Raw genomic sequence first — 23064 nt, 5'->3', positions numbered from 1 at the left:
CATTTATTGGTTGCTTTCTGTTGATATATTGATATCAAATTGCAACAATATGAATCAATCAATATGTTCACATCGCAATCCATGTTGCTAAAAACAATCTAGTACAACGCTTTGGATAACTGTCAGAGTGCACTATCATGATATTTATAGGGAAGTAGTACATTTTTCAAACTCTCATGAAGAGTACTACTGCTGCTATTACACTACAATACCACTACTATAATACTACTCTTTAGCTTTGGTTTGGCTCCAAATTGAAAGTTTTTTCTCAATTTGAAGCACTAGAAGAACACAAGAATCTTTATGCGCTTTCAGGAAACAGTACGCTTTCAGGAAACAGTACGCTTAGTAAACGCTTTTTTTGTTCAGGTTCAAAAATTAACATTTTTCAAGCTGAATTAAGTACAGCTTTACGAAAGCTAATAAAACCAAAATCCAAAATGGTAACATCCACCTCATTTGGGGCCAATGTGCCGGAGGCGTGACGGAAATGTTCCTAAACCCTAATTGATATTGTGTAAAATTCCCTGTAATTGTTATGATGGTAAATTCTTCTATATTTCATATCCACACATTCCTACTCATTCCCCCCCTCACCTTTTCAGTTCATGATGACCCCACCCACTCCCACCAGAGATGTGGACTTGGACTCGACTCGAGTCGCTGCTTTGATGGTGTGTGTGTGTGTGTGTGTGTGTGTGTGTGTGTGTGTGTGTGTGTGTGTGTGTGTGTGTGTGTGTGTGTGTGTGTGTGTGTGTGTGTGTGTGTGTGTGTGTGTGTGTGAGAGACGTTTACCGGTGCAAGCACACTTTGGGAATGGCATTGTCATAATTGGCAGGAGCAATTCCAGGATTTTTAAATTAGGTGGCACAGGGGCACAAGAACCAATCATATTTTGGGCAGGGGCGGCACGTTCCTAAAACAATTGTCCACCAAAAGTAAAAATTTAAGATAAATCAAAACAATTCTCCATGAAAAGTTCAAATTAAAGAAATAAAAATTTGAACAGTAGTCAAATGAGCAAGTCAAACAACTTTTTTTGATTGAGATGAAATTAAGAAATAAATAAGCCTTCATAGTTATTTGGTTTTTGTGTGATTACATTTATTTCACTGAATATCAATAATTACAATACAAATTCAATTCATGGTCATACTTTTTGAACAGGTGATATAGATGGCCAATTATGATCATTGTTCATCCTCATTGACAATCATTAGGTACTAATACCTTGTTTTTTTGTCTTTGTAAAGGGTCAAAAAGTGACATGACTTGACTTGACATAACCTGCGACTTTACTTGACATACCTCAGGAAAAATGACTTGGAACTTGCTTGAGGCTTGGACCTATTGAATTGAGAATTTACTTGTGACTTGTATAAGATGGACTTGGTCAGATGTCTGCCTCCCACACGCACACATACACACGTACTCCCACCCCCTGACCCTCTTGTTCATCTCACTCATTCTCTTGCTCACTTTGCTGTTCTGTTTTTACACCCTTGACCGGACTTATCTAGCACACAAAAGGAGCAGAGGAAAGGCACCTGTGTGTGTGTGTGTGTGTGTGTGTGTGTGTGTGTGTGTGTGTGTGTGTGTGTGTGTGTGTGCGTGCGTGTGCGTGCGTGCGTGCGTGCGTGATTTATTTTTTTCAGTTCAGTCTTTTGAGACTGAATTGCCCTTTTGGTGTGTTTAACCTTGCAAAGTCCCATGCTGTAGGGCAAGGGTGATGTCACAAAAGAAATGGCCGCACACACTCACAGTGTGCACACTCCCGCCCACCCTCACCATTGTCATGTATAGTGTTGCTAATCCAGCCCTGTCGCTTCAGTATCAAACATTAGCTCCATTTGGGGGGCCGGGGGCCTTCTTCCGCTCCCATTGTGTGCAAGATGTGTGTGTGTGTGTGTCTGCGTGTGTGTCAGTGTGTGTTAAGCGGGCCCAGCCATCATCATGGTAGAAGGGGCGGGTCTGCCTTGGGATGCCTGTTTAAGTGTCGAGACAGAACTAGAGAGACAGGAGCAAGGCGGGCCACATCAACGCTTTGATGCCGCCGTGTGGGGGGGTGTAACACTTGGCGATAACAAACACACACGCACTTTGTTCAACACAGCAGCCTCCCCTGACATCCATCCTCAACTGTTACCATTTAGCAGTTTCATAAGGTGTGTGTGTGTGTGTGTGTGTGTGTGTGTGTGTGTGTGTGTGTGTGTGTGTGTGTGTGTGTGTGTGTGTGTGTGTGTGTGTGTGTGTGTGTGTGTTCTGTGTCTCCTCCTTGGGTTATCAGTCTTCAACCACCCAGTCTGGCCCGCTGCGTCCCCTGAGAAGGATGCTGTTCATGGTCCCCTCATATTTCCCACTACTATGCCTTTTGGTCCGTGTGTGTGTGTGTGTGTGTGTGTGTGTGTGTGTGTGTGTGTGTGTGTGTGTGTGTGTGTGTGTGTGTGTGTGTGTGTGTGTGTGTGTGTGTGTGTGTGTGTGTGTGTGTGTGACTCACCCCAGGAGAGCCGGGTGTTCATGGTTCATTAGCCACACGTACACTTCCGTTCTGTTCTCACCGGTGGAAGGGACAGAAGCAGAGCGTAGAGACACACACACACACACACCTCTAAGCCTCTCGATGTCTCCCTCTCTCTCACACATACACAAATTCCCCTTTTTGTTGTGTTTTTCCACAGCTCGGAAGAAACTGGCAACCAAGCCCCCCCCCCCCCCTTCTTCAGTTAATTAGGGTACCTATGAGACAGACAGGTAGCATCTGTCGCCATTGCTCCCTCCACCCTTCCCCTGCTCCGCTTTCCTCTCCTTCACTTCTTCTCCCTGATGCTTCGTCGAGTTGGGGGCATAACAATGTTCCAACCCCCCCATACTCAAAGCACATTACACATATTGCACAAGTATGTTATAAGTTTTCTATCGTGATGTAGCTCGAAGAAGTGACTAGTTTGATCACTTGTAATTTAAAACCAAATCTTTTGGGTTCAAGTTCAAAAGTTGAACATTCAAATCCTTTCAACCCTTTTAAATATTCAATTAACCGTGGCCATTCCTAACTCAGCATCATCATTATACCAAAGTTTCTTGTAACCAAGAAAAAATTGCGAAACAATCATTCGTAATGTGGATATTAGGACCAAGCCGGAAGATGCATTGATTAGAACAGGGGTTCCCAACCACCGGGCCGCGGGGCATCTGCCACCGGGCCTTGAGAAGGTGGGTGGGTGCCTGTGCCTATATTTATTTATTTATTTATTTATTTTTGGCAAAGCCCGATCGGAGCGATCTCAAATGGAAAACAAACGATGGAACAGTGTGTTTTTATTGTATATGTATTTATCCATTGCCTACCGATCCGTCTATTATTTATTTTCCCTCACCGGGCTGTCCACACTTCTTGGCGGTGGCGGGCGGCTGTGGGGGTGCTGTGGCTGGGGCTGCCGTGGTGTGCCTCGCTTTGCTCGCTGGTCCCGAAGTCAGGCGTTGAATTGAATGAGTTTTTTCTCGAAACACAATTGTACTTTTTTTTTTTTACCAAAATCTCAGAAAATACCAAGTGTCATATAACACCTATATTATAACAACACATAACACCTCCCAGCCTCCCAATCCCCCAACCCTACGCCGTGGCACCTTTTTGCAGTGGGTTAGACGTGCTTGAAACCTACTGTTGGTCCCCTCCCCGCCCCTCAGTGCCTCTTCAAAACCCCCTCCACACCTCGGGCTCCTGGATGTCAAAGCGCTGTGAGCCTCTGTTCTTGAGTCCGTTCAGCAGATTCGCTTTGAGGCCGCTCTGGTCTGCCCCGTCCACCGCCAGACTCCTCCATATCTGTCGGCCCACGATAGTGCAGCTCTGCTACCTGCATCTGAGCAGGACCTTCAGCGCCATTAGCATATTTTCACCCGGTATACACAGTACCACCCATCCTCTCTTCTCTCCTTGCTCCCTCCATCTCCTCCCTCTCTCCCTCCTCTTCCACCGACCCCCATGTGTTTGATTCCTCGGCCGTGACAAAGAGGTTCACCCTTTGTGTGTGTGTGCGTGCGTGTGTGTGTGTGTGTGTGTGTGTGAGAGTAAGATGGGGGGCCCTCAGATTAAGGGTAAGCTTCCTGCTCTTTATTTTGGGAGGCCCTCCGGGAGACGCTTTGGGAATGAGTTTCGTCGAGTCACCAACGCCTCCTCCCACACACAAGATGTACCCACCAACTGCCTGCAAATGCACACGTGCACGCCCCCCCCCCCCCCCCCAATGTTCATACACACCAGGCCACATCCCAGTATAGGTGGTTTTGTAAAACAGAATGTTCTCAGCCTGACCACACTGAGCTGACTGGGATCTGTTGAGTCTGGCAGGATTCTGGTCATCCGGAAGATAAAATGCTCACTAAACAAAATATGTTGTTGTGTTGGTGGCAGACAGCGCCAAACGCCTTCATAAAAATCATGTTGACAATTCTAAAGTCATCTCTGCTAAAAACATATGCATGTCAATGATAGAATTTATATGTTATAGAATTTATTTTTCTGAAAATGGGGGTTGCTATTAACCAGTTTCAGTATGAACTACGCATAAAAACATCCCGGGTTCCAAACCGTGATGATTTTGGAAGCTGTGGCATCTAGCGACAGTATTCAGATATGGGCGCCATCCGCGGCAGTAGCTCGGGAGGTGGAGTGGTCATTTGGCAACTGGAGGGTTAGTGGTTTGATCCCTGGCTCCTCCTGGCTAGTTTTCTGAGGTGTCCTTGAGCAAAACGCCGAACCCCCAAGAGCTCCCGGAGAGCTGGTTGTCTCATTACATGGCTGACACTGCCGTCGGTGTGTGAATGGGTGAATGTCATTGTCATGTCCTTAGTGGCTAGAGAAGCGCTATTTAAATGCAGAGCATTTACCATTACTTGAGTTGTGTGTACATATGTTCCTTGTATAGCGTGCTTCTGAGCAAGCGACCAAAATATTCATCCTACTGGGATTTTGGTTATTGTACTTTAGTTATATAGCTCAATGTTATCTTTAAGGCTGCTTTACAGTAAAGTAATGCAATTTTAATAACTTCGTAGACTTTTCTAATCAGTGCCCCTACCTAACCACATCCGATTCTTTATGAAATATTCATTGTGTGTCAATATTGTTTGAAAGCACCAACAGTCATCTGCCAAAATATTGTTAAATTATCAATAAAAAAAATATTGTGATATTTGATTTTGGCAATATCGTCCAGGACTAATGTCATCACAACAGTAGATATTAATATAAATCCCTGGCAGGAAGCACAGGCTACTTGTGCATGCCCAAACAGTATATAATACATGGAGTAAAGTGTGTGTGTGTGTGTGTGTGTGTGTGTGTGTGTGTGTGTGTGTGTGTGTGTGTGTGTGTGTGTGTGTGTGTGTGTGTGTGTGTGTGTGTGTGTGTGTGTGTGTGTGTGGGGATGGGGGTGAAGGTCGTGGCGTCAAGGAGCCGTCCAAAAAGCAGTCGTTTTAATTTGTTTGACAGGGATATGTGAGGTGTTACCCCCCCCCCCCTCTCTCTCTCGCTCTCTCACACGCCCAGAGAAAAGAGAGGGATGTGGAATACGGAGGAGGTTAAGGAGAGGGATAGAAAGAGCGAGCTGAGTAGAATAACGATAAGGGACTGCTTAAGGGGAGGGAGAGAGAGGTTGAGAGAGAGGGGTGGCGGGTGGAAAGGAGAGAGTGTAATATTTGATTATGGCTCAAGGCTGTGTGTTTGTCCAAAGGCTAAAGACTGTCAACCAGCTAATCGCAGGGGTCGTTGCATTGGGTGGGTGTGTGTGTGTGTGTGTGTGTGTGTGTGTGTGTGTGTGTGTGTGTATACACGCTATGCTTTGATTACTTGTGTGGCTATGTGGGTCTTTGCCAGGGTGTGAGATCAATTTTTATTTTTTATGGTTAACTGGTATCTACTTTTTGGGTTGTTTCAGTATGTGTTTTCTGCAAACACAAGTTCCTGTACACACTCACTGTGTGTGTGTGTGTGTGTGTGTGTGTGTGTGCGTGTGCGTGTGTGTGTGCGTGCGTGCGTGATTTGCGGATGTCAGTTACAGTTCCCTGGGCCTGAGGAGAATACAGTGGCCTCCCTCAGGACACTGTTAATGCCACTCACACAGATGTGCTGGCCTGCGACTGTTACAGTTTGGTGTGTGTGCGTATGTGCGTGCATTGTATGCGTCCCCCGAGTAAGCTGTTGATTTACTCCTCAGAGATGACTGTTGAAATTTGTTCCTTTGCTTCTGAAGTACTTTTGTGACATAAAAAAAAAAATCTGATTTTGAACTAAGTCGCCCATAAAGGTCTTGCACGTATTTGCTTGTTTGTTATTTATTTAATACGATTATGGTTGGAATAAATGATGGTTAGATCTGATCTGTACGCTTCTGCTACCGGTACAACTGTATCCGGTAGTTAAAAAGTTGTATCAGTCCTCCATCCCTAATGTAGGCTAAATAGTTTTCTAAAATAGTTGCTGCTACCACGTAAAGCCATATCAACGTTTTTATTTATTTATTTAATTATATTTAATGCTGGGTTTATTGTACATTCATCTTTCCCCTTCACTGTTTATTTTATAAGTTATTGTATGGGACCATATATTTCATTTTGGGATATGACCTTTTATTTTTCAGGTCTTTTTCATTTTTGTCTTTTAAAAGTTTTATTATTCATGTTATTTTAAGGTTATATCGGTTGTTTTTCATTAGCTTTAGTTTATATTGGCAGATTTTATTGTGTACAGTTAACCATTAGCTTAATGTTGTATTTTCCATATATTGCCTTTTTGTTTAAATATATATATTTTTTAATCGCTTAATTATTATTTTGCCTATTGTGTTAATGTGAGCTGCTGGGACATTGCAGTTTACCTTCGGGGATGAAGGAAATACATATCTACCTATCTACCTCTATCTTAATGGTAATGAGAGCGTTATGCTAAGAACTATTTTGTATTCTGAAGCCCTCTCTGATTTTCACTTTCCAGATGTTGACGAAGGTCAGGAAGGAAGTTGGTTGGTTTCCAGCAAGGACATGGTGGTAGGTGCCAACAAAGTTCTCCTTCGCTTCTCCTCGCCTCCGCCCCGTGTTGGAGACAGCACATACTGTCCATAGATTCAGATATTTTCCTTCTTCATATTGTCAGTGTTGGATGAAAAACCTCAAATTTTAGTGCCCTGCCTCCTTTTGTTTTTACATAAATCAACAGTTGAGGATCCTCTTTCTGTCTCTGTCAACATTTCATAAAAACCGAGGCTGGTGGAATGTGTTAAAATACAGAACAGAGAGCGCTCTTTAATGTTAGAATTATAATGTCATATCCTCTCGTGAGACACATACCTTTTTGGGAGGTACACGGTTTTCACACAACAGACTATACTGTATGTCTTCATGGGGAAACACAATGCAATTTGTGAGCCAGAGCTAATTTGTAGATTTATGTTCAAATCCAATGCATGTTGTAACAATGCACTGCAAAACGTTCTCTTTTGAAGATTTCTCTTTTGTTTCAAATTTCAGATTCAAGTTTTTCCGTGTGTGTGTGTGTGTTTCAGGCCCGGATCTATAACAAAGACAAGGGCGCCAGGCCGCTGGCTCGGCGGGACTCGAACCGATACTACCAGGACAAAAATGTCACCTGTAGAAGCTGCCAGAAGACCGGACATCTCTCCAAGAACTGCCCCTCTCCCAATGTGAGCTCTGCGCCAAACGCCTCAAACCACTCTCCCATGCATTTCTGAATGTACTCACAAACTCTTTTGACGGATTTGTGTTTGTGTATTTGTATGTGACGTCGCCTCCTCCTGAGCGTGCAGAAGGTGTCGAGCTGCTTGCTGTGCGGCATGCCGGGCCACCACGCCAAAAGCTGCCCCAACAGGCACTGCAACAACTGCGGGTTGGCGGGACACATGTACGAGTCCTGCAATGAGAAGTCCTACTGGTACAAGCAGTGCCACCGCTGCGGCATGACCGGACACTTCTTCGACGTGAGTGCTACTTTCAGACACGGATTCTTATTGAGATGAAATGTCAGTCAAACATGTAGCCTTGAGGTCTCCATGCATTAGGGCTGGCCGATACATCGATCTAATATCAATTTTGTGATATGAGACTAGGTATAATTTGGGATTTTGGTAATCGTGATAGTACAATATAGATTAAGGCTGCATTATAGTGAAGTAATGCAATTTTATGAACTTCATGGACTGCTCTAGCTGTTCTAATAAATGTCTCTACCTGCCTTTTTTTAATAACCACACATTAATAATGGTTGTTTCTCAAATATCTCTTGTGTGTAAATACATTATCAAAGCACCAATAGTCATCCGCAGTATATCGTCATCACTCTTCTCTCTCCCCTTCCGCACATCGCTGGCACGGCACTCTCCTTGTACAATATCCAATATGGCTGAGCAGTAATGGAACGGGGCGAGGTCGGAACAATCACAGAGGGAGGTCCCAGAATATTGGGAGGGGCTAAGCTATGGTCGTGTTTTTCTGGCTTTAAGTGAAATGTTTCAAGTCGTGGAGCCTGCGCTCACTTTGTCTTATCTTGCATTAAAGTTCAAGCTGCTGTTTTGCCTCAAAATAAACCAAAAATAACCCCCCCCCCCCTCTCTAATAATAAGTGACCAGGGGTCAGTGCACGCTGCTGTTCACATTAATTGATACACTTCAGCAATTACAACTTAGTTATGTCCCTGCCATGCTGCATATTGTGTGTGTGTGTGTGTGTGTGTGTGTGTGTGTGTGTGTGTGTGTGTGTGTGTGTGTGTGTGTGTGTGTGTGTGTGTGTGTGTGTGTGTGTGTGTGTGTGTGTGTGTGTGTGTGCGCGCGTGCGCACGCTTGTGCGTATGCATGCGCATCAGAAATGAAGGGTGAATCTAATGACCATCAATGACAATTATCCTTCTGCAGCGTTCATTACCTCGCCCATTTACACTAATGCCATAGAGTGGAAATTGTGCGTGTGTGTATGTGTGGTGGTGGGGGCAAGGGTTGTGTACATGCAAGCGTGCATGTGCCCTGTATGTATTTACACATGTGTTTTTTTGTGTGTGTGTGTGTGTGTGTGTGTGCATGCATAGGCCTGTGCGGCCTCTCTCTCTCGCTCTCTCTATTTCTCTTTCGATTACTACCTCTCTCTCTCAGTCAGTCATGTACTGTTCAGTGTAATGGATGAGTAACCAGGTGAACCCCAGAGGGAGAGGGGAGACGAGGACTCTCTGTCTCATCCACAGAGTTCACCTCTTTCCACCTCTCTCTTTCTCTTTCGGATATTGCTTTCACTAACAACCAACGTAAACTTGTTTTCTAATTACCCTTTTCTTTTGGAGCACCTAAATGTTTTTTTCTTTCTCAAAGCCTAACAAAGAGTGTGTGTGTGTGTGTGTGTGTGTGTGTGTGTGTGTGTGTGTGTGTGTGTGTGTGTGTGTGTGTGTGTGTGTGTGTGTGTGTGTGTGTGTGTGTGTGTGTGTGTGTGTGTGTGTGTGTGTGGGCGCGCGCTCATATGTGTGTGCATGCTTGTTTGTGTCAGCACCGCTTAAATGTGTGTGAGTGTCAGGTCTCCCTCCCCTGGGTCTTTCCGTGTCTCTCATTAAAGACAGACGGTTGACGGAGCGCGAGTGTGTCGCTCGCCTCGCCTGTCGCCCTCGACAACAACCCACTACCCCAGCGGTCTGGAGGGAGAGAGCAAGAAAGCATGCCGAGGATAGAGAGAGAGAGAGAGAGAGAGAGGGGGGATGAAGGAGGGAACAGAAGGGAAAGCTAGATAAGAGGTGGAGGAAGATAAATGGACAAGTCTTAACGGTGTTGAAATTAACTTTGGGACCCATTTGCGTCCTCTGTTTCAAAAAAGACTCGGCTCTGGGCAGGACAAATTGTTTTATTCTCCCTAAATAGGCGGCTTTCTAAAGGTTAAGGGTTCCGACAAGCTTTTCAGCGGGATATAATTTACTTTATGCGACGTGAAGTTGAATCCCATGCAAATTTTCATAGGAATTAGTTTTTGACTCGGAGAAGAAGCGGCACTCATAGCCTCCTTCACAGAACACGCTTAAATTCTCCCTCTCTTTGGCCCTCTCAGTAGGTGTGTAAGTAGATAAATCTTGTTGCCCGCGGCGACTTCGGCATTTTCAATTTCCCAGTGGGAAGTGGCTGCGGTTGAGGAAGGATGTCGACGCGCTTAGGGAACAGCGTGGCAAAGCCCCGGAGATAATGCTTTAGCCACACCGGGACAAAATGCCTGCCCGCCCGTCCCCTCTCCCGCCGCACCAACTGACTGCTTAAGTGGCTGATTTTACTCCGCACGGGAAGGGACGGGGAGTAGAACCCCAAAGTGCTGTGCTAGGGGGGTGGTGTAAGGGGGATACGGGGGTGGTGGGGGGGTGGGGTGGGGGCTGCGACCTTGGGGGTGCGGCACGGGTGCAAATCAAACTACGGCCCTCTTTCAATTTTCCCTGTCTTCCTGTCTCTCTGTCTCCCTCTCCACTCTCTGTGATAAGAATCAGTTTTCTCAGCGTTGCCTATGGTTTCTTCATCATTGTGTCTCTGCCCCACTTCGATTTAATTCCCGGAATTGACACACACGCACACACACACACAAACAAACAAAAGCGCCCTCACAAAGAAGCTGTAGCTGTCTTTGAAACCTGTTTTCCTTCTCGTTGCAGTATCTCTTTTCGACATGATCGTTTCCCAGTATTCTTCCTTTTGGCGTTACGCACGGCATTATTACTCTCTGCGATACGCATGTTTTAACTTCTGTGGTTGGAGGTGTATCTTACACACACTGTGACTGACACTGGCTCATCTTGTTCCCTCAGGTTTGCCCGGAAATCTGGAGACAGTACCACATCACGGTTAGTGTGTTTCACCTTTTGGATACGAGCGCCGCGCGTGAAACCTTGTTGTGGGTTTCCTGTTCATCTCAGGGTGGCGCCAGAAGATTCACACTAGCGCAATGGGTCCGGTTGGTGCAGGTGCGGTTGGGGGGGCCTGTGTATGGAGAACAGGTTCTACCGCGAAAATAGGCGTTTTTTTGTTTGAGTTCTGATTTATTTGTTCCTTTCGACATGCCCTGCACATGTTCTGCCAAAGGACACTTCCCTCTTTAATGGAGAATTTGGACCCCATCACTGCTCAGCCGCTCGGCAAACATCATGCTTCAGAGAGAATGTTTTCCGCCACATTGGCGGATAATTAAAAGTGAAACTCTATAGCACGCACGCACGCGCGCGCGCGCGCGCACACACATCTAAAATAATGTCTTTGCCAACAACGTATGAGAATTGGACAATCCATGACATGACCTTCCCTCGGTGTGGTCAGTGGCCGCACTGAACAGTCCCTGGTCAGGGTGTGATTAACGCAAATGTTATTTTGTTGCACCTTCACACACTTTCCCACACCTGTTGAAATGTCACAGATTAGAAAAGGGAGGTTAATCTTGTCCAGAAAGGATTTATTTTTAAGTTGGCTGAAATTCTCATATTATTCAGACGTCAGTACACCAGGCTTACACTTATAGGTTTTTATCATAAACTGTGCGGCCCACAACAGGAAGTGCACTGCCCTGAGGTCTTATCAGCGTTAAGAAGGACTGTGGCGGCTGTTCATTTAGTTTAGCGCGGGACACATGCCGGGCTGCAGAAGCAATCCGGTCACTCCTAAGTAAGTAACTGGAGGCCTTGGAAGTAATCCCCCTGTTTGTAGCTCCAAGCAAAATTACATTTTACAAAAGTGTTTTCAGGTCGTAGTCCATAGTTTAGGGCGTCACCCGGAGAGAGGTGAGGGAACCGTTGCTGAAGAACCACCGCCCAGGACTAAGAAATGTCCACTTGCGCTTTGTTTGATTTCGGTCACAGCCTGCTTATGCCTACAAATTGTAAAATGTCACACATGGATATGTGTGCTAAGATAATATGTCAAAGAGCAGAACAGTGTGACAATCAAAGGGGGCCACACGTCAAAGTGGAGGCGGGCATTTGCTTTGTGTGTGTGTTTACCCCACATCAACCGAGAAGACAACTATTCATTTTTTTGCTGTGTGTGTGTGTGTGTGTGTGTGTGTGTGTGTGTGTGTGTGTGTGTGTGTGTGTGTGTGTGTGTGTGTGTGTGTGTGTGTGTGTGTGTGTGTGTGTGTGTGTGTGTGTGTGTGTGTGTGAGCGTGCGTGCGTGCGTGCGTGCGTGTGTGAGCGAGCGAGCGAGCGGATGATGATATAGACCTCAGCCTAAGAGAAAAGAGCAGCTTGTTTGTCAATTAAAAGACGTGATAAAGCATGAAATGGGCTGCCAACGCCACGCGGGACGAGAGGGAGAGAGATGAAAAAGTGTGTGTGTGTGTGAGTTTGCATATATCTTAGTGTGTGTGTAAGAGAGAGAAAGAGCGAGTTTGTGTAGACGGGGGAGGTCTGTCTGTCACTCTCCTCTATGGAGATTAATTAGCAGGGGCTGTCTAATGAAAAGGCAGCGTCGTTAGCGATACGGTAGCACAGCGGGGGAGACGGGGGTGGGGGGGTGGGGGGGTGGGGGGGACGGGACACAGAGAAGTTCCAGAGGGAGATGTCAGCGTTGGAGGATGCAAGCAGCAGGAGAGCGTACGATCAGGAGCCTGAATTAAAACTTACTTTGAGTCGATCACGTCCTCCTTATCGCCGTGGCGACAGCGCATACCAAACATTACACATTCAAATCCACTGCAACAAGACGTCGAGAGGAAGGAATATAAGGAATATGTACATTTCGATTGGCAAGAGAGTAAATCGACTCCCCGCAGTCATTAAATGCTACAATGCTAATAATGCTACAATGCTAATTCACTGTTCAAAATGTTGGTTTTTGTCCACTACGATGTAAAGCTCCTCACTGGCTGTGACATACATACACACACACACACACACACACACACGCACACACACACTTCATTGCCTATGACGCTTTTGTGTAGTTGTTTCTTTTTAATGTGTGAAAGCATATTAAAGAAAAGCACTTTCTAACGCGATTAATTGGGTTCATTCTGTTCTCAGCAGAGTGGGAACTCCCATAAAATCACAACAAGGGAATTGTTCTTTCTTTACCTCTCACGATTTGTAAAAATAACCTTCCGTGTATTTAGCCTATTTCTCTATCTGTATAAATGTGTATTTGTGCACCGTGTGGTTTTGGTGTTGTGAGAGAGAGAGAGAGAGAGAGAGAGAGAGAGAGAGCGAGAGAGAGAGAGAGAGAGCGAGAGGGAGAGAGAGAGAGTACTTTAACGGGTGGTGGATTGTGACCCAGGTCTAATTGAAGTATTTAAGCCATTTAAGCACAGGGAACAGAAGGTCGTTACTGATCCAAACTGGCATGGGGTTAGGGGCCCAAACACACACACACACACTCATATACACACACTTTATACATGCACACGTATACACTGTGCTCCTTCTGTTTAAGACAGCCTCATTTTATTCATGATGCTGCTTATGACCCTGAACTCCCCAATGTGAGTGTGTGTGTGTGTGTGTGTGTGTGTGTGTGTGTGTGTGTGTGTGTGTGTGTGTGTGTGTGTGTGTGTGTGTGTGTGTGTGTGTGTGTGTGTGTGTGTGTGTGTGTGTGTTACCTCGCTTTGGGAGATGTGACTCTGTCACCTTCCGCTGGGCTCAGCCAGGTGTGAAAAGGCATTCTGTCAGACCTCCCCGCTACTGGGTCCATTTATCCTTTGTGTGTGTGTGTGTGTGTGTGTGTGTGTGTGTGTGTGTGTGTGTGTGTGTGTTAGAGCCAGGTCCATTTTCCACTCACTGTGTGTTGGTGCCTGTTTTGCTGTGTGTGTGTGTGCTTGCACCTGGCCCTCTCCTAACAAACTCCTCCAAACCTCACCGTTAAAACCCACAATGCTCTGGGGTATTTACTAAGTAAGACACGGACACAAATAACGGCCACACACACACATGCATATATATGCACAGCATATTAACAGAATATACACGTCACACAATATTTTAGTTTGGAAAGCTTTCAGATGGTGACGCGCAGCATCATCTCGAGGCGACACATTTTTCTTCCGCTCTCTCTGTGCTGGTCTGCTTCCAGGTCTGCTCTCATAAGGTGTTAAGTTGCATCATAAGAATTGATTCTAGAATCCATGTGTCTAAACGGAGGCAAAGGCACATTGTTTTTTCTTGCCGCTTTTCCCCGATTAAGCCCCCCACCCCACCTCCTTTTAAACCCCTCTCTTTCTCCGCCTGACTTCCCTCTCCGCCCGTCCAGAAATACACACAAAATAATTTGAGGTTCGAGAGTGATTTCTTACAAATAGGAGAGATAGATAGATAGATAGATAGATAGAGATCAGGTTTGTCGAATAGTAGAACGAATGGAGAGAGAGAGGGGCGAGTGAGGGTGCATCCGGGAAAAGGGACGAGAGGGAGAGAAAGACCAGTTTTAACAACCTGGTTTCCCTATGTGTAGAATGCAGAAATTAATGTGTATAAATTCAGTGTGGTGTCCATGAACACACCACACACACACACACACACACACACACACACACACACACACACACACACCGTGATTGCCATGGAGGACCTTTTGATTGAGGCCACAGCGCCCCCCTCTGGCAATCACCCTGGGCCCCCTCCCACCCCACACTATTCCCTAAAAAGGTGTGGGGCTGACCAATCGCCCGTAACAAGTATATTTCAGGGAAAATCTCCACGTTTTAATTTGCGCGACTCCCGGCGTGACTACGGCAAACTCTTAATCTAGCGCTGTGTGACGGAGGCGGCTTCCTGCCTGAACGAGAGAGAGAGAGGGAGAGAGAGGGGAGAGAGAGAGAGAGAGAGAGAGAGAGAGAGAGAGAGAGAGAGAGAGAGAGAGAGAGAGCTATAACGGCCAAAATGGACACTGACAGACTAAAGAGATGCAGAGGGAGGGAGAGCAGTGGGGGAGAGAAAATGAGAAGGGGGGAGGGCTGTTGTACTAAACAGGGTGAGAGAGGGAGAGAGAGGGGCAGGCCAGAACAAGCAAAGAGACATTTGAGCACCGAGCGTCTGATTGGTTCAGGTATATCGGTGTGTGAACATTGATTGGCTTCTCTTTAGGTAGTAGTGGGGACACCTGTGTGTGTGTGTGTGTGTGTGTGTGTGTGTGTGTGTGTGTGTGTTTATTGATCGCTCCCTCTGCCAACAAGGGGTGTGTGTGTGTCTATTGAGCGGATCCTGTCCTCATGGTGATATCAGTGTGTGTGTATCGATCTCTTCCCCTGGGGATCAGAAGTGTGTGTGTGTATCACTATTTTGTGCTACAACTGAAAAGATCCCATGGTTTAACGCTAAAACTGAAGCCATTTTACCATTTGTTCTTTCTTTTTCCTACTCTGCCACTCAATCTTCTTTTAGTTCTCTTTACTGAGTTCTGGGCTGAAACCCCACTCTTTATCACAATTGTCTTCCTATTTTGAAATCAATAAGATATTATGTCTTGACGCCAGCCCACACAGAGCATAAACCACAAGGAAAATTACTCCAAACAGAATTTGGCATCACAATCTCAATTAAACAAAAAGAAAAACCCTCAAACTAAATTAATATGGAATAGACAACCAAATTGTGTGTGTGTGTGTGTGTGTGTGTGTGTGTGTGTGTGTGTGTGTGTGTGTGTGTGTGTGTGTGTGTGTGTGTGTGTGTGTGTGTGTGTGTGTGTATAAACATTAAATGTACTCTAAATTATTCACAGTGAAAGTTGTGATTTAAAAAAAAAAAGTTTTATATGATCTTGGCCTACAAAAATTAAACCATCATATTATTTTGTGCGATAAATAATTGAATGAATTAAATGCAGTAAAGAAAGTCGACAAAACCCGGGTGCGGGTATTTTTTGCACGGCGGCTTCCTGGGATCTTTCAGCGGTTGCTATGGGTGGATACAGACTCTTTCTGAATTTCCCTCCGGAGATTAATAGCGTAAAGAATTTCGATGTCGTTTACTGAGTCTAACAGCTCAAGTTTGGTTAGAGTCCGGCTATTTTTCACACAAGCACAAATTATATACTGCTTATAACAGTGCTGTTTTCACTCTAAATCTACTTTACATTCATACATATTAAGATCTAACAACATTTTGTTTTATCAATTTGGCAATTTAATTATGCTTTTTTTATTTAGAGAAAATGTTTTATTGTTTCTATGATGGTTTGTTATCATTGCTCATCACAAAGTGTTTCTTTGAAAATGAGTCAAATCGACAGCACATCAAGTTAGTAAAATGATCCGTATACTAACAGATGATTTTACTTTGTATTCTGAATTGAAACTCTCCTTAAGCGTGGCGGTGTGGTGTGAACTGCGAAAATCCTGTCTCTCTACATGTGACGGGGAACATTGTGTTCTGGTTCCCAGTAACGACAGCCGACTGTTGATGGGTTTCTGAAAGCCGAATTGGAGCCGCTCGCGGAAAATTCCTCAAATGGAACCAAATGTAATCTGTCTAAAAAAAAAAATGGCACCTAAATCACACCCCATAGTTTACAAACTGCAACAAATGATGACAAATTAAAAAGTCCTGAAATTTTCACTCATTCGTATAACGTATTTTACACTTGTAATTTGAGCCATTTTACACACACACTCACACACACACACACACACACACACACACACACACACATATATATATATATATATATGATGTCTTTCTAATAAAAACAAATTTCTTTATAACTGGATATGTCTAATGATAAAGACTAACTAATTTCAATATTTTTTTGCTTTATTACAGAAATGTTTCTCTGAGCGTGTAGCGTACTCTTGCTGTAGAACTGGTGAGAGTGGAGTTATAGCGCCCCACCGTGGTCACTATTGCACGGTGATCTCAGGACACAGCTGGGTCACAGTCGCTCAAAGTCTCGAGTTTTTATTTTTATATATTATTTCCGGCGCCGTGAGGGTAAGGCCGTGTGTGCTACAATTTGTCGACGGCACCGTTAACCTTTCCTTCTGTTTGTTTTATGTCAAAAGCCTTTGGTTTCAGTCTTCCCTTCTCTCTCTGCTGACGGTCAAAAATTTTAGGGTTTGCGACTTGACCTTTTGTTCCTCGTCTGCTTCCCTCTTTTTCAGTCTCGCTTCCCCCTCATTCACCGTCTTGCCTTTTGAAAATGTGTTTTAATGCCTTTTGAAAATGTGTTTTAATTCGAAGGCCGGACGAGGGAAATCCTTTAAATCCATGTCCATTCAGAGAGGGGGTGGATTTTCCTTTTTTCTTTTTTTTTGCTGTCTCATCATTGTACAGTGCAGACTCTCCAATTCTCGTGTGTGTGTGTGTGTGTGTGTGTGTGTGTGTGTGTGTGTGTGTGTGTGTGTGTGTGTGTGTGTGTGTGTGTGTGTGTGTGTGTGTGTGTGTGTGTGTGTGTGTGTGTGTGAGTGACGTCCCCACAGAAAGGGCTCCTGTCATTGTGCCTTCCTCTAGCTTGCAATAATGGAGGCCTGGCCAAAGAACGGTGGCATGTGGGTGAAAAAGGGGAAATGACTGTTAATGTCCTGAATGCATTTGTAGTTTTTTATCGTTGGTGTTTTCATGTGTGCAGGTTGGGAGTGACTGCATAATGCTCTGCTTGGTCCCCAACTGGACCTATTTAGACATTTATTGACTCTAGACCCAAGCGTTCTGTTTAAAGCGACATTATTTACTACTATACATTTTCCGTCCGTCTGTCCTGTAATTCTACCTCATGCAGTCGAAAACGCCACGTGTATTTCTGCAAATGGCGTTGGGGTTATCCTCCCGATCTAGCGTCAGACTGAAGCTCATTCTTAATGAGTGGGTTTCAGTTGCCGTAAGTTTTTTTTTCCTTTTTTTTTTCCTTCTGAAAAACGATCAAACCTATAAGCCCAGGTTGAGCATTTTTATCATGTTGTCTAAAATGTCTGTCTATGTAAAGATGGATGGCTAATCTCTCAACTGCAAACCAATCTACCTACTGCATAGTGGGTAGATTGGGTAGATTGGATAGATTATAGGTATAAATAAAGGAACCTAAATCTAAACTGAACGTGAACCTTATGTCTCAGTTGTCACCGTCTCCCAAGGAAATAAGTATAAGAAATACGCACATGCTCATTGGAGCCTTTACTATCTCGTTGCATTTCTAAGCTGGATGGTATTGTGTGTTGAGTGTCATAGAATCAGGGTTTTACATTAAAAAAAAAAAATAATTCAGCTGGAAGCTATTTCAGTGTACGTATGCCTGTGCTTAACCATTACTGTGTGGATCTAGGACTGAGAGTGGAATTGAGTAGAGTGAATAGATTAGCCTCCACTTTCCGCAAAAGCAAAGGTTTTTTTTTTTTATTTTATCGGAAGGGGCAACCCGCTGCCCCTCTCACCTGAATCAACCATCGTTATAGTCTCCTTGCTCCCTCTCTTTTACTTCACTCTGGCTCGGGCTCTGTCCCTCTCTCATTCTCTCTTTGCACATTCTCTCAGAAGAGGAAGCTGAGGCTCCTACTGATTGTTTTCAGACTGATTGAATGACTGACGGGAGGAGATAGCAACGGCCTCCGGGAATTAGGTGTGTGTGTGTGTGTGTGTGTGTGTGTGTGTGTGTGTGTGTGTGTGTGTGTGTGTGTGAGGGGGGGGTGTTTTGACACGTTTCACAGGGTTGGGGGGCTTTGGTCTTGGGTCTCGGGCTTTGTGAACTGGCTGACACAAAGGAAGCAGAAATCACATCTGGTTTTTTGGACGTCCCATTCACCTGCCACCCCCCGCCAACACATACACCTTCCCATATATCCTTTTCATCCAAGTTGTGCATTTTCTCTGTATTTGTCACTATGTCTATAAAGAAATTAATGACTCGTGGTTGTTTCAGTCCAGCTCCAGCTGCGGTGCGATGCTGGATATTTAGAGAAAATCCAAATCCGAAAAAAAAAAAAAGTCGACTAAGAGGATTACCGGGAGGGAAGACTGCCATCGCTCATAGACGGCTTCAGTGTTTCTTTTCTGAAATGATGTTTACCGTATGGAGCTTTTTTATTTTGCTAATGTGCGACTCTCTAATTAGTCTTCCGCACTAACCCCTCCGACGTGCGCACGCTGGCATGCAACACACACACACAGGCACACACACACACACACACCCACACACACACACACACACACACACACACACAACGAGGGCGTGTTTGTTTTGGTCGGTGCCCAGTAGTCTTGTGTTGGGAGGCTGTTGCCTTTGATAAAAGTGTGCGGAGCGCTTCCCCCTGGGGTTCCGCTAACATATGCAAACCTCTCTCCAGCACTGCAATAACGTATGCAAAACACCAGCGCTGGCCCCGTCCCCAACGCCCAACCCTTTCCTCCCACCACTGTCCAATTCTCACACACACACACACGCTCGCACGCACTCACACACACACACTAGCCTGTTTGCCTCTCGGATTGTGTTTGATAACTGTGTGTGTGTGCGTGCGTGCGTGCGTGCGTGCGCGCGCGCTCCTTCCTCCAGATTGTAGTCTGTAACAGTCTGAGCTTTGTGTTGGCCTAAGGATTAACACAGCTTTACCACCAGCAGCCAAAGCAAGGAGCAGAGGAGAGCCGGGCTTAGAGAGAGGGTGTGTGTGTGTGTGTGTGTGTGTGTGTGTGTGTGTGTGTGTGTGTGTGTGTGTGTGTGTGTGTGCTTGAGTGTGGGAAAGCATCGGTTGTGTGTGATGCATTCGTGTGTGTGTGCGTGCATGAGAGGCTACGGTTGGCTGGTTGTCTGTGTCCACACTAGACAAACCCTTAGGACCCTCTCAGACCCTCCCTCCCTCTCTCACTCGCGCGCACGCATCTCAAACATCACTTCTGTTCCCAGCCCCACTCTTCTCATGTTGTCTGACAAAGTGTATCTGAACGGCTCCGGGAGCAGTCGTATTAATGCCTTCTTATTGGACGCTAGATCAGCTTCCTGAACTCACCCTGCACACCACACATTTCGACTCGGAATGTCCAGGAATTCCATTTTTTTGTTCCGTCATTTTTCCAAAGCGGGTGTTTTCGTGCGATTTGTACATTTTACCACCATGGTTATTCGTACAGAAATGTCCATCGTCGGAAGGTTTTGTAACCGACGATGGACATTGTAAACGAGCCTCTGTGCTCTGTCCACAACTTTTAAAATGCAACCTTTGACCAATGATTGTTGTTTTAGTCACCTTTATGTCACCTCCGTTCCTTTACAAAATGGACCAAACAGCGCTTTTCCCCCACCGATTGTTGGAAGCATGCTTTTTTCTTCTGTACGTGCAAGCTCTTATTTCTTTCTAGGATTTGTCTGCAAAGCAATTTAAGAGGGGTGGGGTGGGGGATCACCCCCTGAAACTTATTAGCTATTTAGATACCTCTGATTTGAGAAAAAGGGAGAGAAAACGGAGCGAGGGTGGTTTATCCAGTTAATTAATATTGCCTGGTTCAGACACGCCCACACACACACACACACACACACACGCACACACACACACACCAGGTTCCAGCTATCGCAGGATGATGAGAGAAAAGGGGGGGATTCGATTTCTTCTTCCTTTCTTTCCCTGCTTTCGTTCTCTTGAACGCTGGATCAGAGTATGGGGAGATAAGGTGCGCCCAAGGTCAGAGAAAAGAGAGAGAGCGAGAGAGAGAAAGGCCTACAGCCAATTTACATGAGAGATGAATGGAAAGAGCCGCAGGAGGGGCGGAGGTCGGGTGGGGGCTCCAGACAGGGACTGTGATCTCCTTGGTGTGTGTGTGTGTGTGTGTGTGTGCGTGCGAAAGTGAGAGAGGGAGAGAGACAGGGAGAGAGATGGGGAGAAAGAGAGCGGCCTGTGATCTCCTGGCCTTTGTGATGGAGATGGAGCCCGGCCGGCCCTGACCCGATAATGACGCGACGCTCTAATAGCATTCATCCTTTCTGCCGCAAAACTACTCAAGCGAGAGAGAGAGAGAGAGAGAGAGAGAGAGAGAGAGAGAGAGAGAGAGAGAGAGAGAGAGAGAGAGAGAGAGAGAGAGAGAGAGAGAGAGAGAGAGAGAGAGAGAGAGAGAGAGAGAGAGAGAGAGAGAGAGAGAGAGAGAGAGAGAGAGAACCAAGGGAGGGGTGCATACAGAGGGGAGGGTAGCTAAGCTATGTTTAAAAAATGACGTGGGGAGGAAATAATTTGTAATCATGGAATCTGGGATGAAAGGGAGGGATAATGAGAGAGAGATAGGAAAGAGTTGGGGGGGGGGGGCATCTCAGACATGTGTGTGTTGTGTGTTTTCGTGTGATTAAGTATAGTATGTATAGTGTGAGTGATTGAGTACGGTGTGTGAATGCGTAAATGTATTTCTTTCTGTGGTCTGTTATGTATGTATATATCCTGGTGAGTGTGTAAAAATATTGCGTTGTGTGTGTTGTTCTCTGAGTAAATGCACTCCCTCTCGCTCTCTCTCGCTCTCTCTCTCTGTATCTCTCTTTATCAGTGTATATTTGCTGTGAGCACTGAAGCATGGAAGGCTTTCAGAACACTGGCCCGTTGGGGACGGGACCCTATGTCCAACTAACACTCTCACACACACGCACGCACACGCACACGCACACGGGCTCTTACTTATCATACAGGGTCATTACAGGCCCCTAACTGGAGGCAGTGTAATCACTGCTTCACATCGGCGTCCATATTCACTGTACAATGCTCGGCAGCCCCGTATCGCCGCGCAGCCTGGGAATGGGGAGCGTCCGGGCCAGAGTCGCTCTCTCGGATTCTATTCAGCACGTCTTAGAAGGCGATGAAAGGGAAAGAATTCCAAATTGAATTAGCCTGTTTATTTTGTCAGTCAGACGTATCTGACGGCGACACCCTGTCAGCTCACTGTGTCCGCCGTGTCTTGGTCTTCCCCCTCCAGATCAAGACGGGCCTTCCCAAGAGGCTCAAAGTAGAAGATTTGGGTCGGACCCCGCCTTACTGCTACAACTGCTCCAAGAAAGGACACTTTGGCCATGTGAGTAGCGCGTTCACTTCTCACCTTATCAACCAGGCCTTACCTACTTTGGTTTCAGAAATAACACTCATCAAATATTCGTTATATAACACAATACAACATATCAGTACAAATATCGGTAGTCGGACATCGTATAATGACGTCCTTTAATTAAAAAAAGGTTTTATTGATACAATATTTACAATTCCAAGTTTAGGAGAAAGGTACTGTGATCTGTGTATCTGGTGCTGAAAGAAACATTTCAGACTTATCCTTACTTGCACTGGCACATAATGTATTTGTGTGTGTGTGTGTGTGTGTGTGTGTGTGTGTGTGTGTGTGTGTGTGTGTGTGTGTGTGTGTGTGTGTGTGTGTGTGTGTGTGTGTGTGTGTGTGTGTGTGTTCAGGCATGTACCCAGCGCAGGATGTACAATGGAGTGTATCCCAGCACACCTTTCATTAACTACTACGACACTCCGATGGACTTCAAGCGCAGAGAGCACAGGATAAAGAAGAAGGTGGTAGGTAGGTCCAGAGTCAGTCATTTACTGTTACAATATTCCAGGTGCTAGGGAAGAAATAATAAAAGGTGCTTAAGATATAATTGATGACAACGACGACTTTTACTTTTTGAAACCTGTATTTTTTCACTTCTGCAATGCAACTTTTGCATACTGCTACAGGAAGTACCTGTGCAATATGGAGGAGAATCTAATACCCCTCTCCCACTGCGCCAAAAACCCAGTAACACCCACTAACAATCTGCATTTGTCACCAGTGGGAATGTAAAAAAACCTGGGCTCAGTCCCGGGTCAAATGACCCTGCAATAGACCTGGGTTGTAATCGGCTCCACCACTGATCGGTTCTGATGTGAACAGGGAACCCGGGTCGACCCGCTAACTTTGGCCCCTTACCTGCGTGATGCGATGTGCGTTGGAATTCCGGGTGCTGGTGCATAAATAGACAGGAATATGACGCGTATCATTCCATCATTTCATATCCCATTTAGAATCCAAAATCAGAAGTTATTGACTTTTGTCTGCATGGGGAACCATGAAATGTTGTAAGTGTGGGGATCGCACCGTGGGGAGCACAGCGGAGAACCCCTGCGCTCCC

General features: G+C 45.5%; 1 protein-coding gene across 1 annotated transcript in view; it reads left to right on the top strand.

The window, feature by feature from the left end:
- The window catches only part of zcchc7 (zinc finger, CCHC domain containing 7), a 46486-nt gene that overhangs the window by 21082 nt on the left and 2340 nt on the right, over nucleotides 1–23064 (top strand). Inside the window, exons 4-9 of the mRNA XM_079999938.1 lie at nucleotides 6995–7047; nucleotides 7563–7700; nucleotides 7824–7994; nucleotides 10833–10868; nucleotides 21873–21968; nucleotides 22355–22472. Of these exons, the coding sequence (XP_079856064.1) occupies nucleotides 6995–7047; nucleotides 7563–7700; nucleotides 7824–7994; nucleotides 10833–10868; nucleotides 21873–21968; nucleotides 22355–22472 (612 nt within the window). The remainder of the gene's footprint in view (nucleotides 1–6994; nucleotides 7048–7562; nucleotides 7701–7823; nucleotides 7995–10832; nucleotides 10869–21872; nucleotides 21969–22354; nucleotides 22473–23064) is intronic.

Source organism: Zeus faber, assembly GCF_960531495.2.
Source record: "Zeus faber genome assembly, chromosome: 4".
Taxonomy (NCBI): Eukaryota; Metazoa; Chordata; class Actinopteri; order Zeiformes; family Zeidae; genus Zeus; species Zeus faber.
This window is presented reverse-complemented; position numbering and strand designations above follow the sequence as displayed.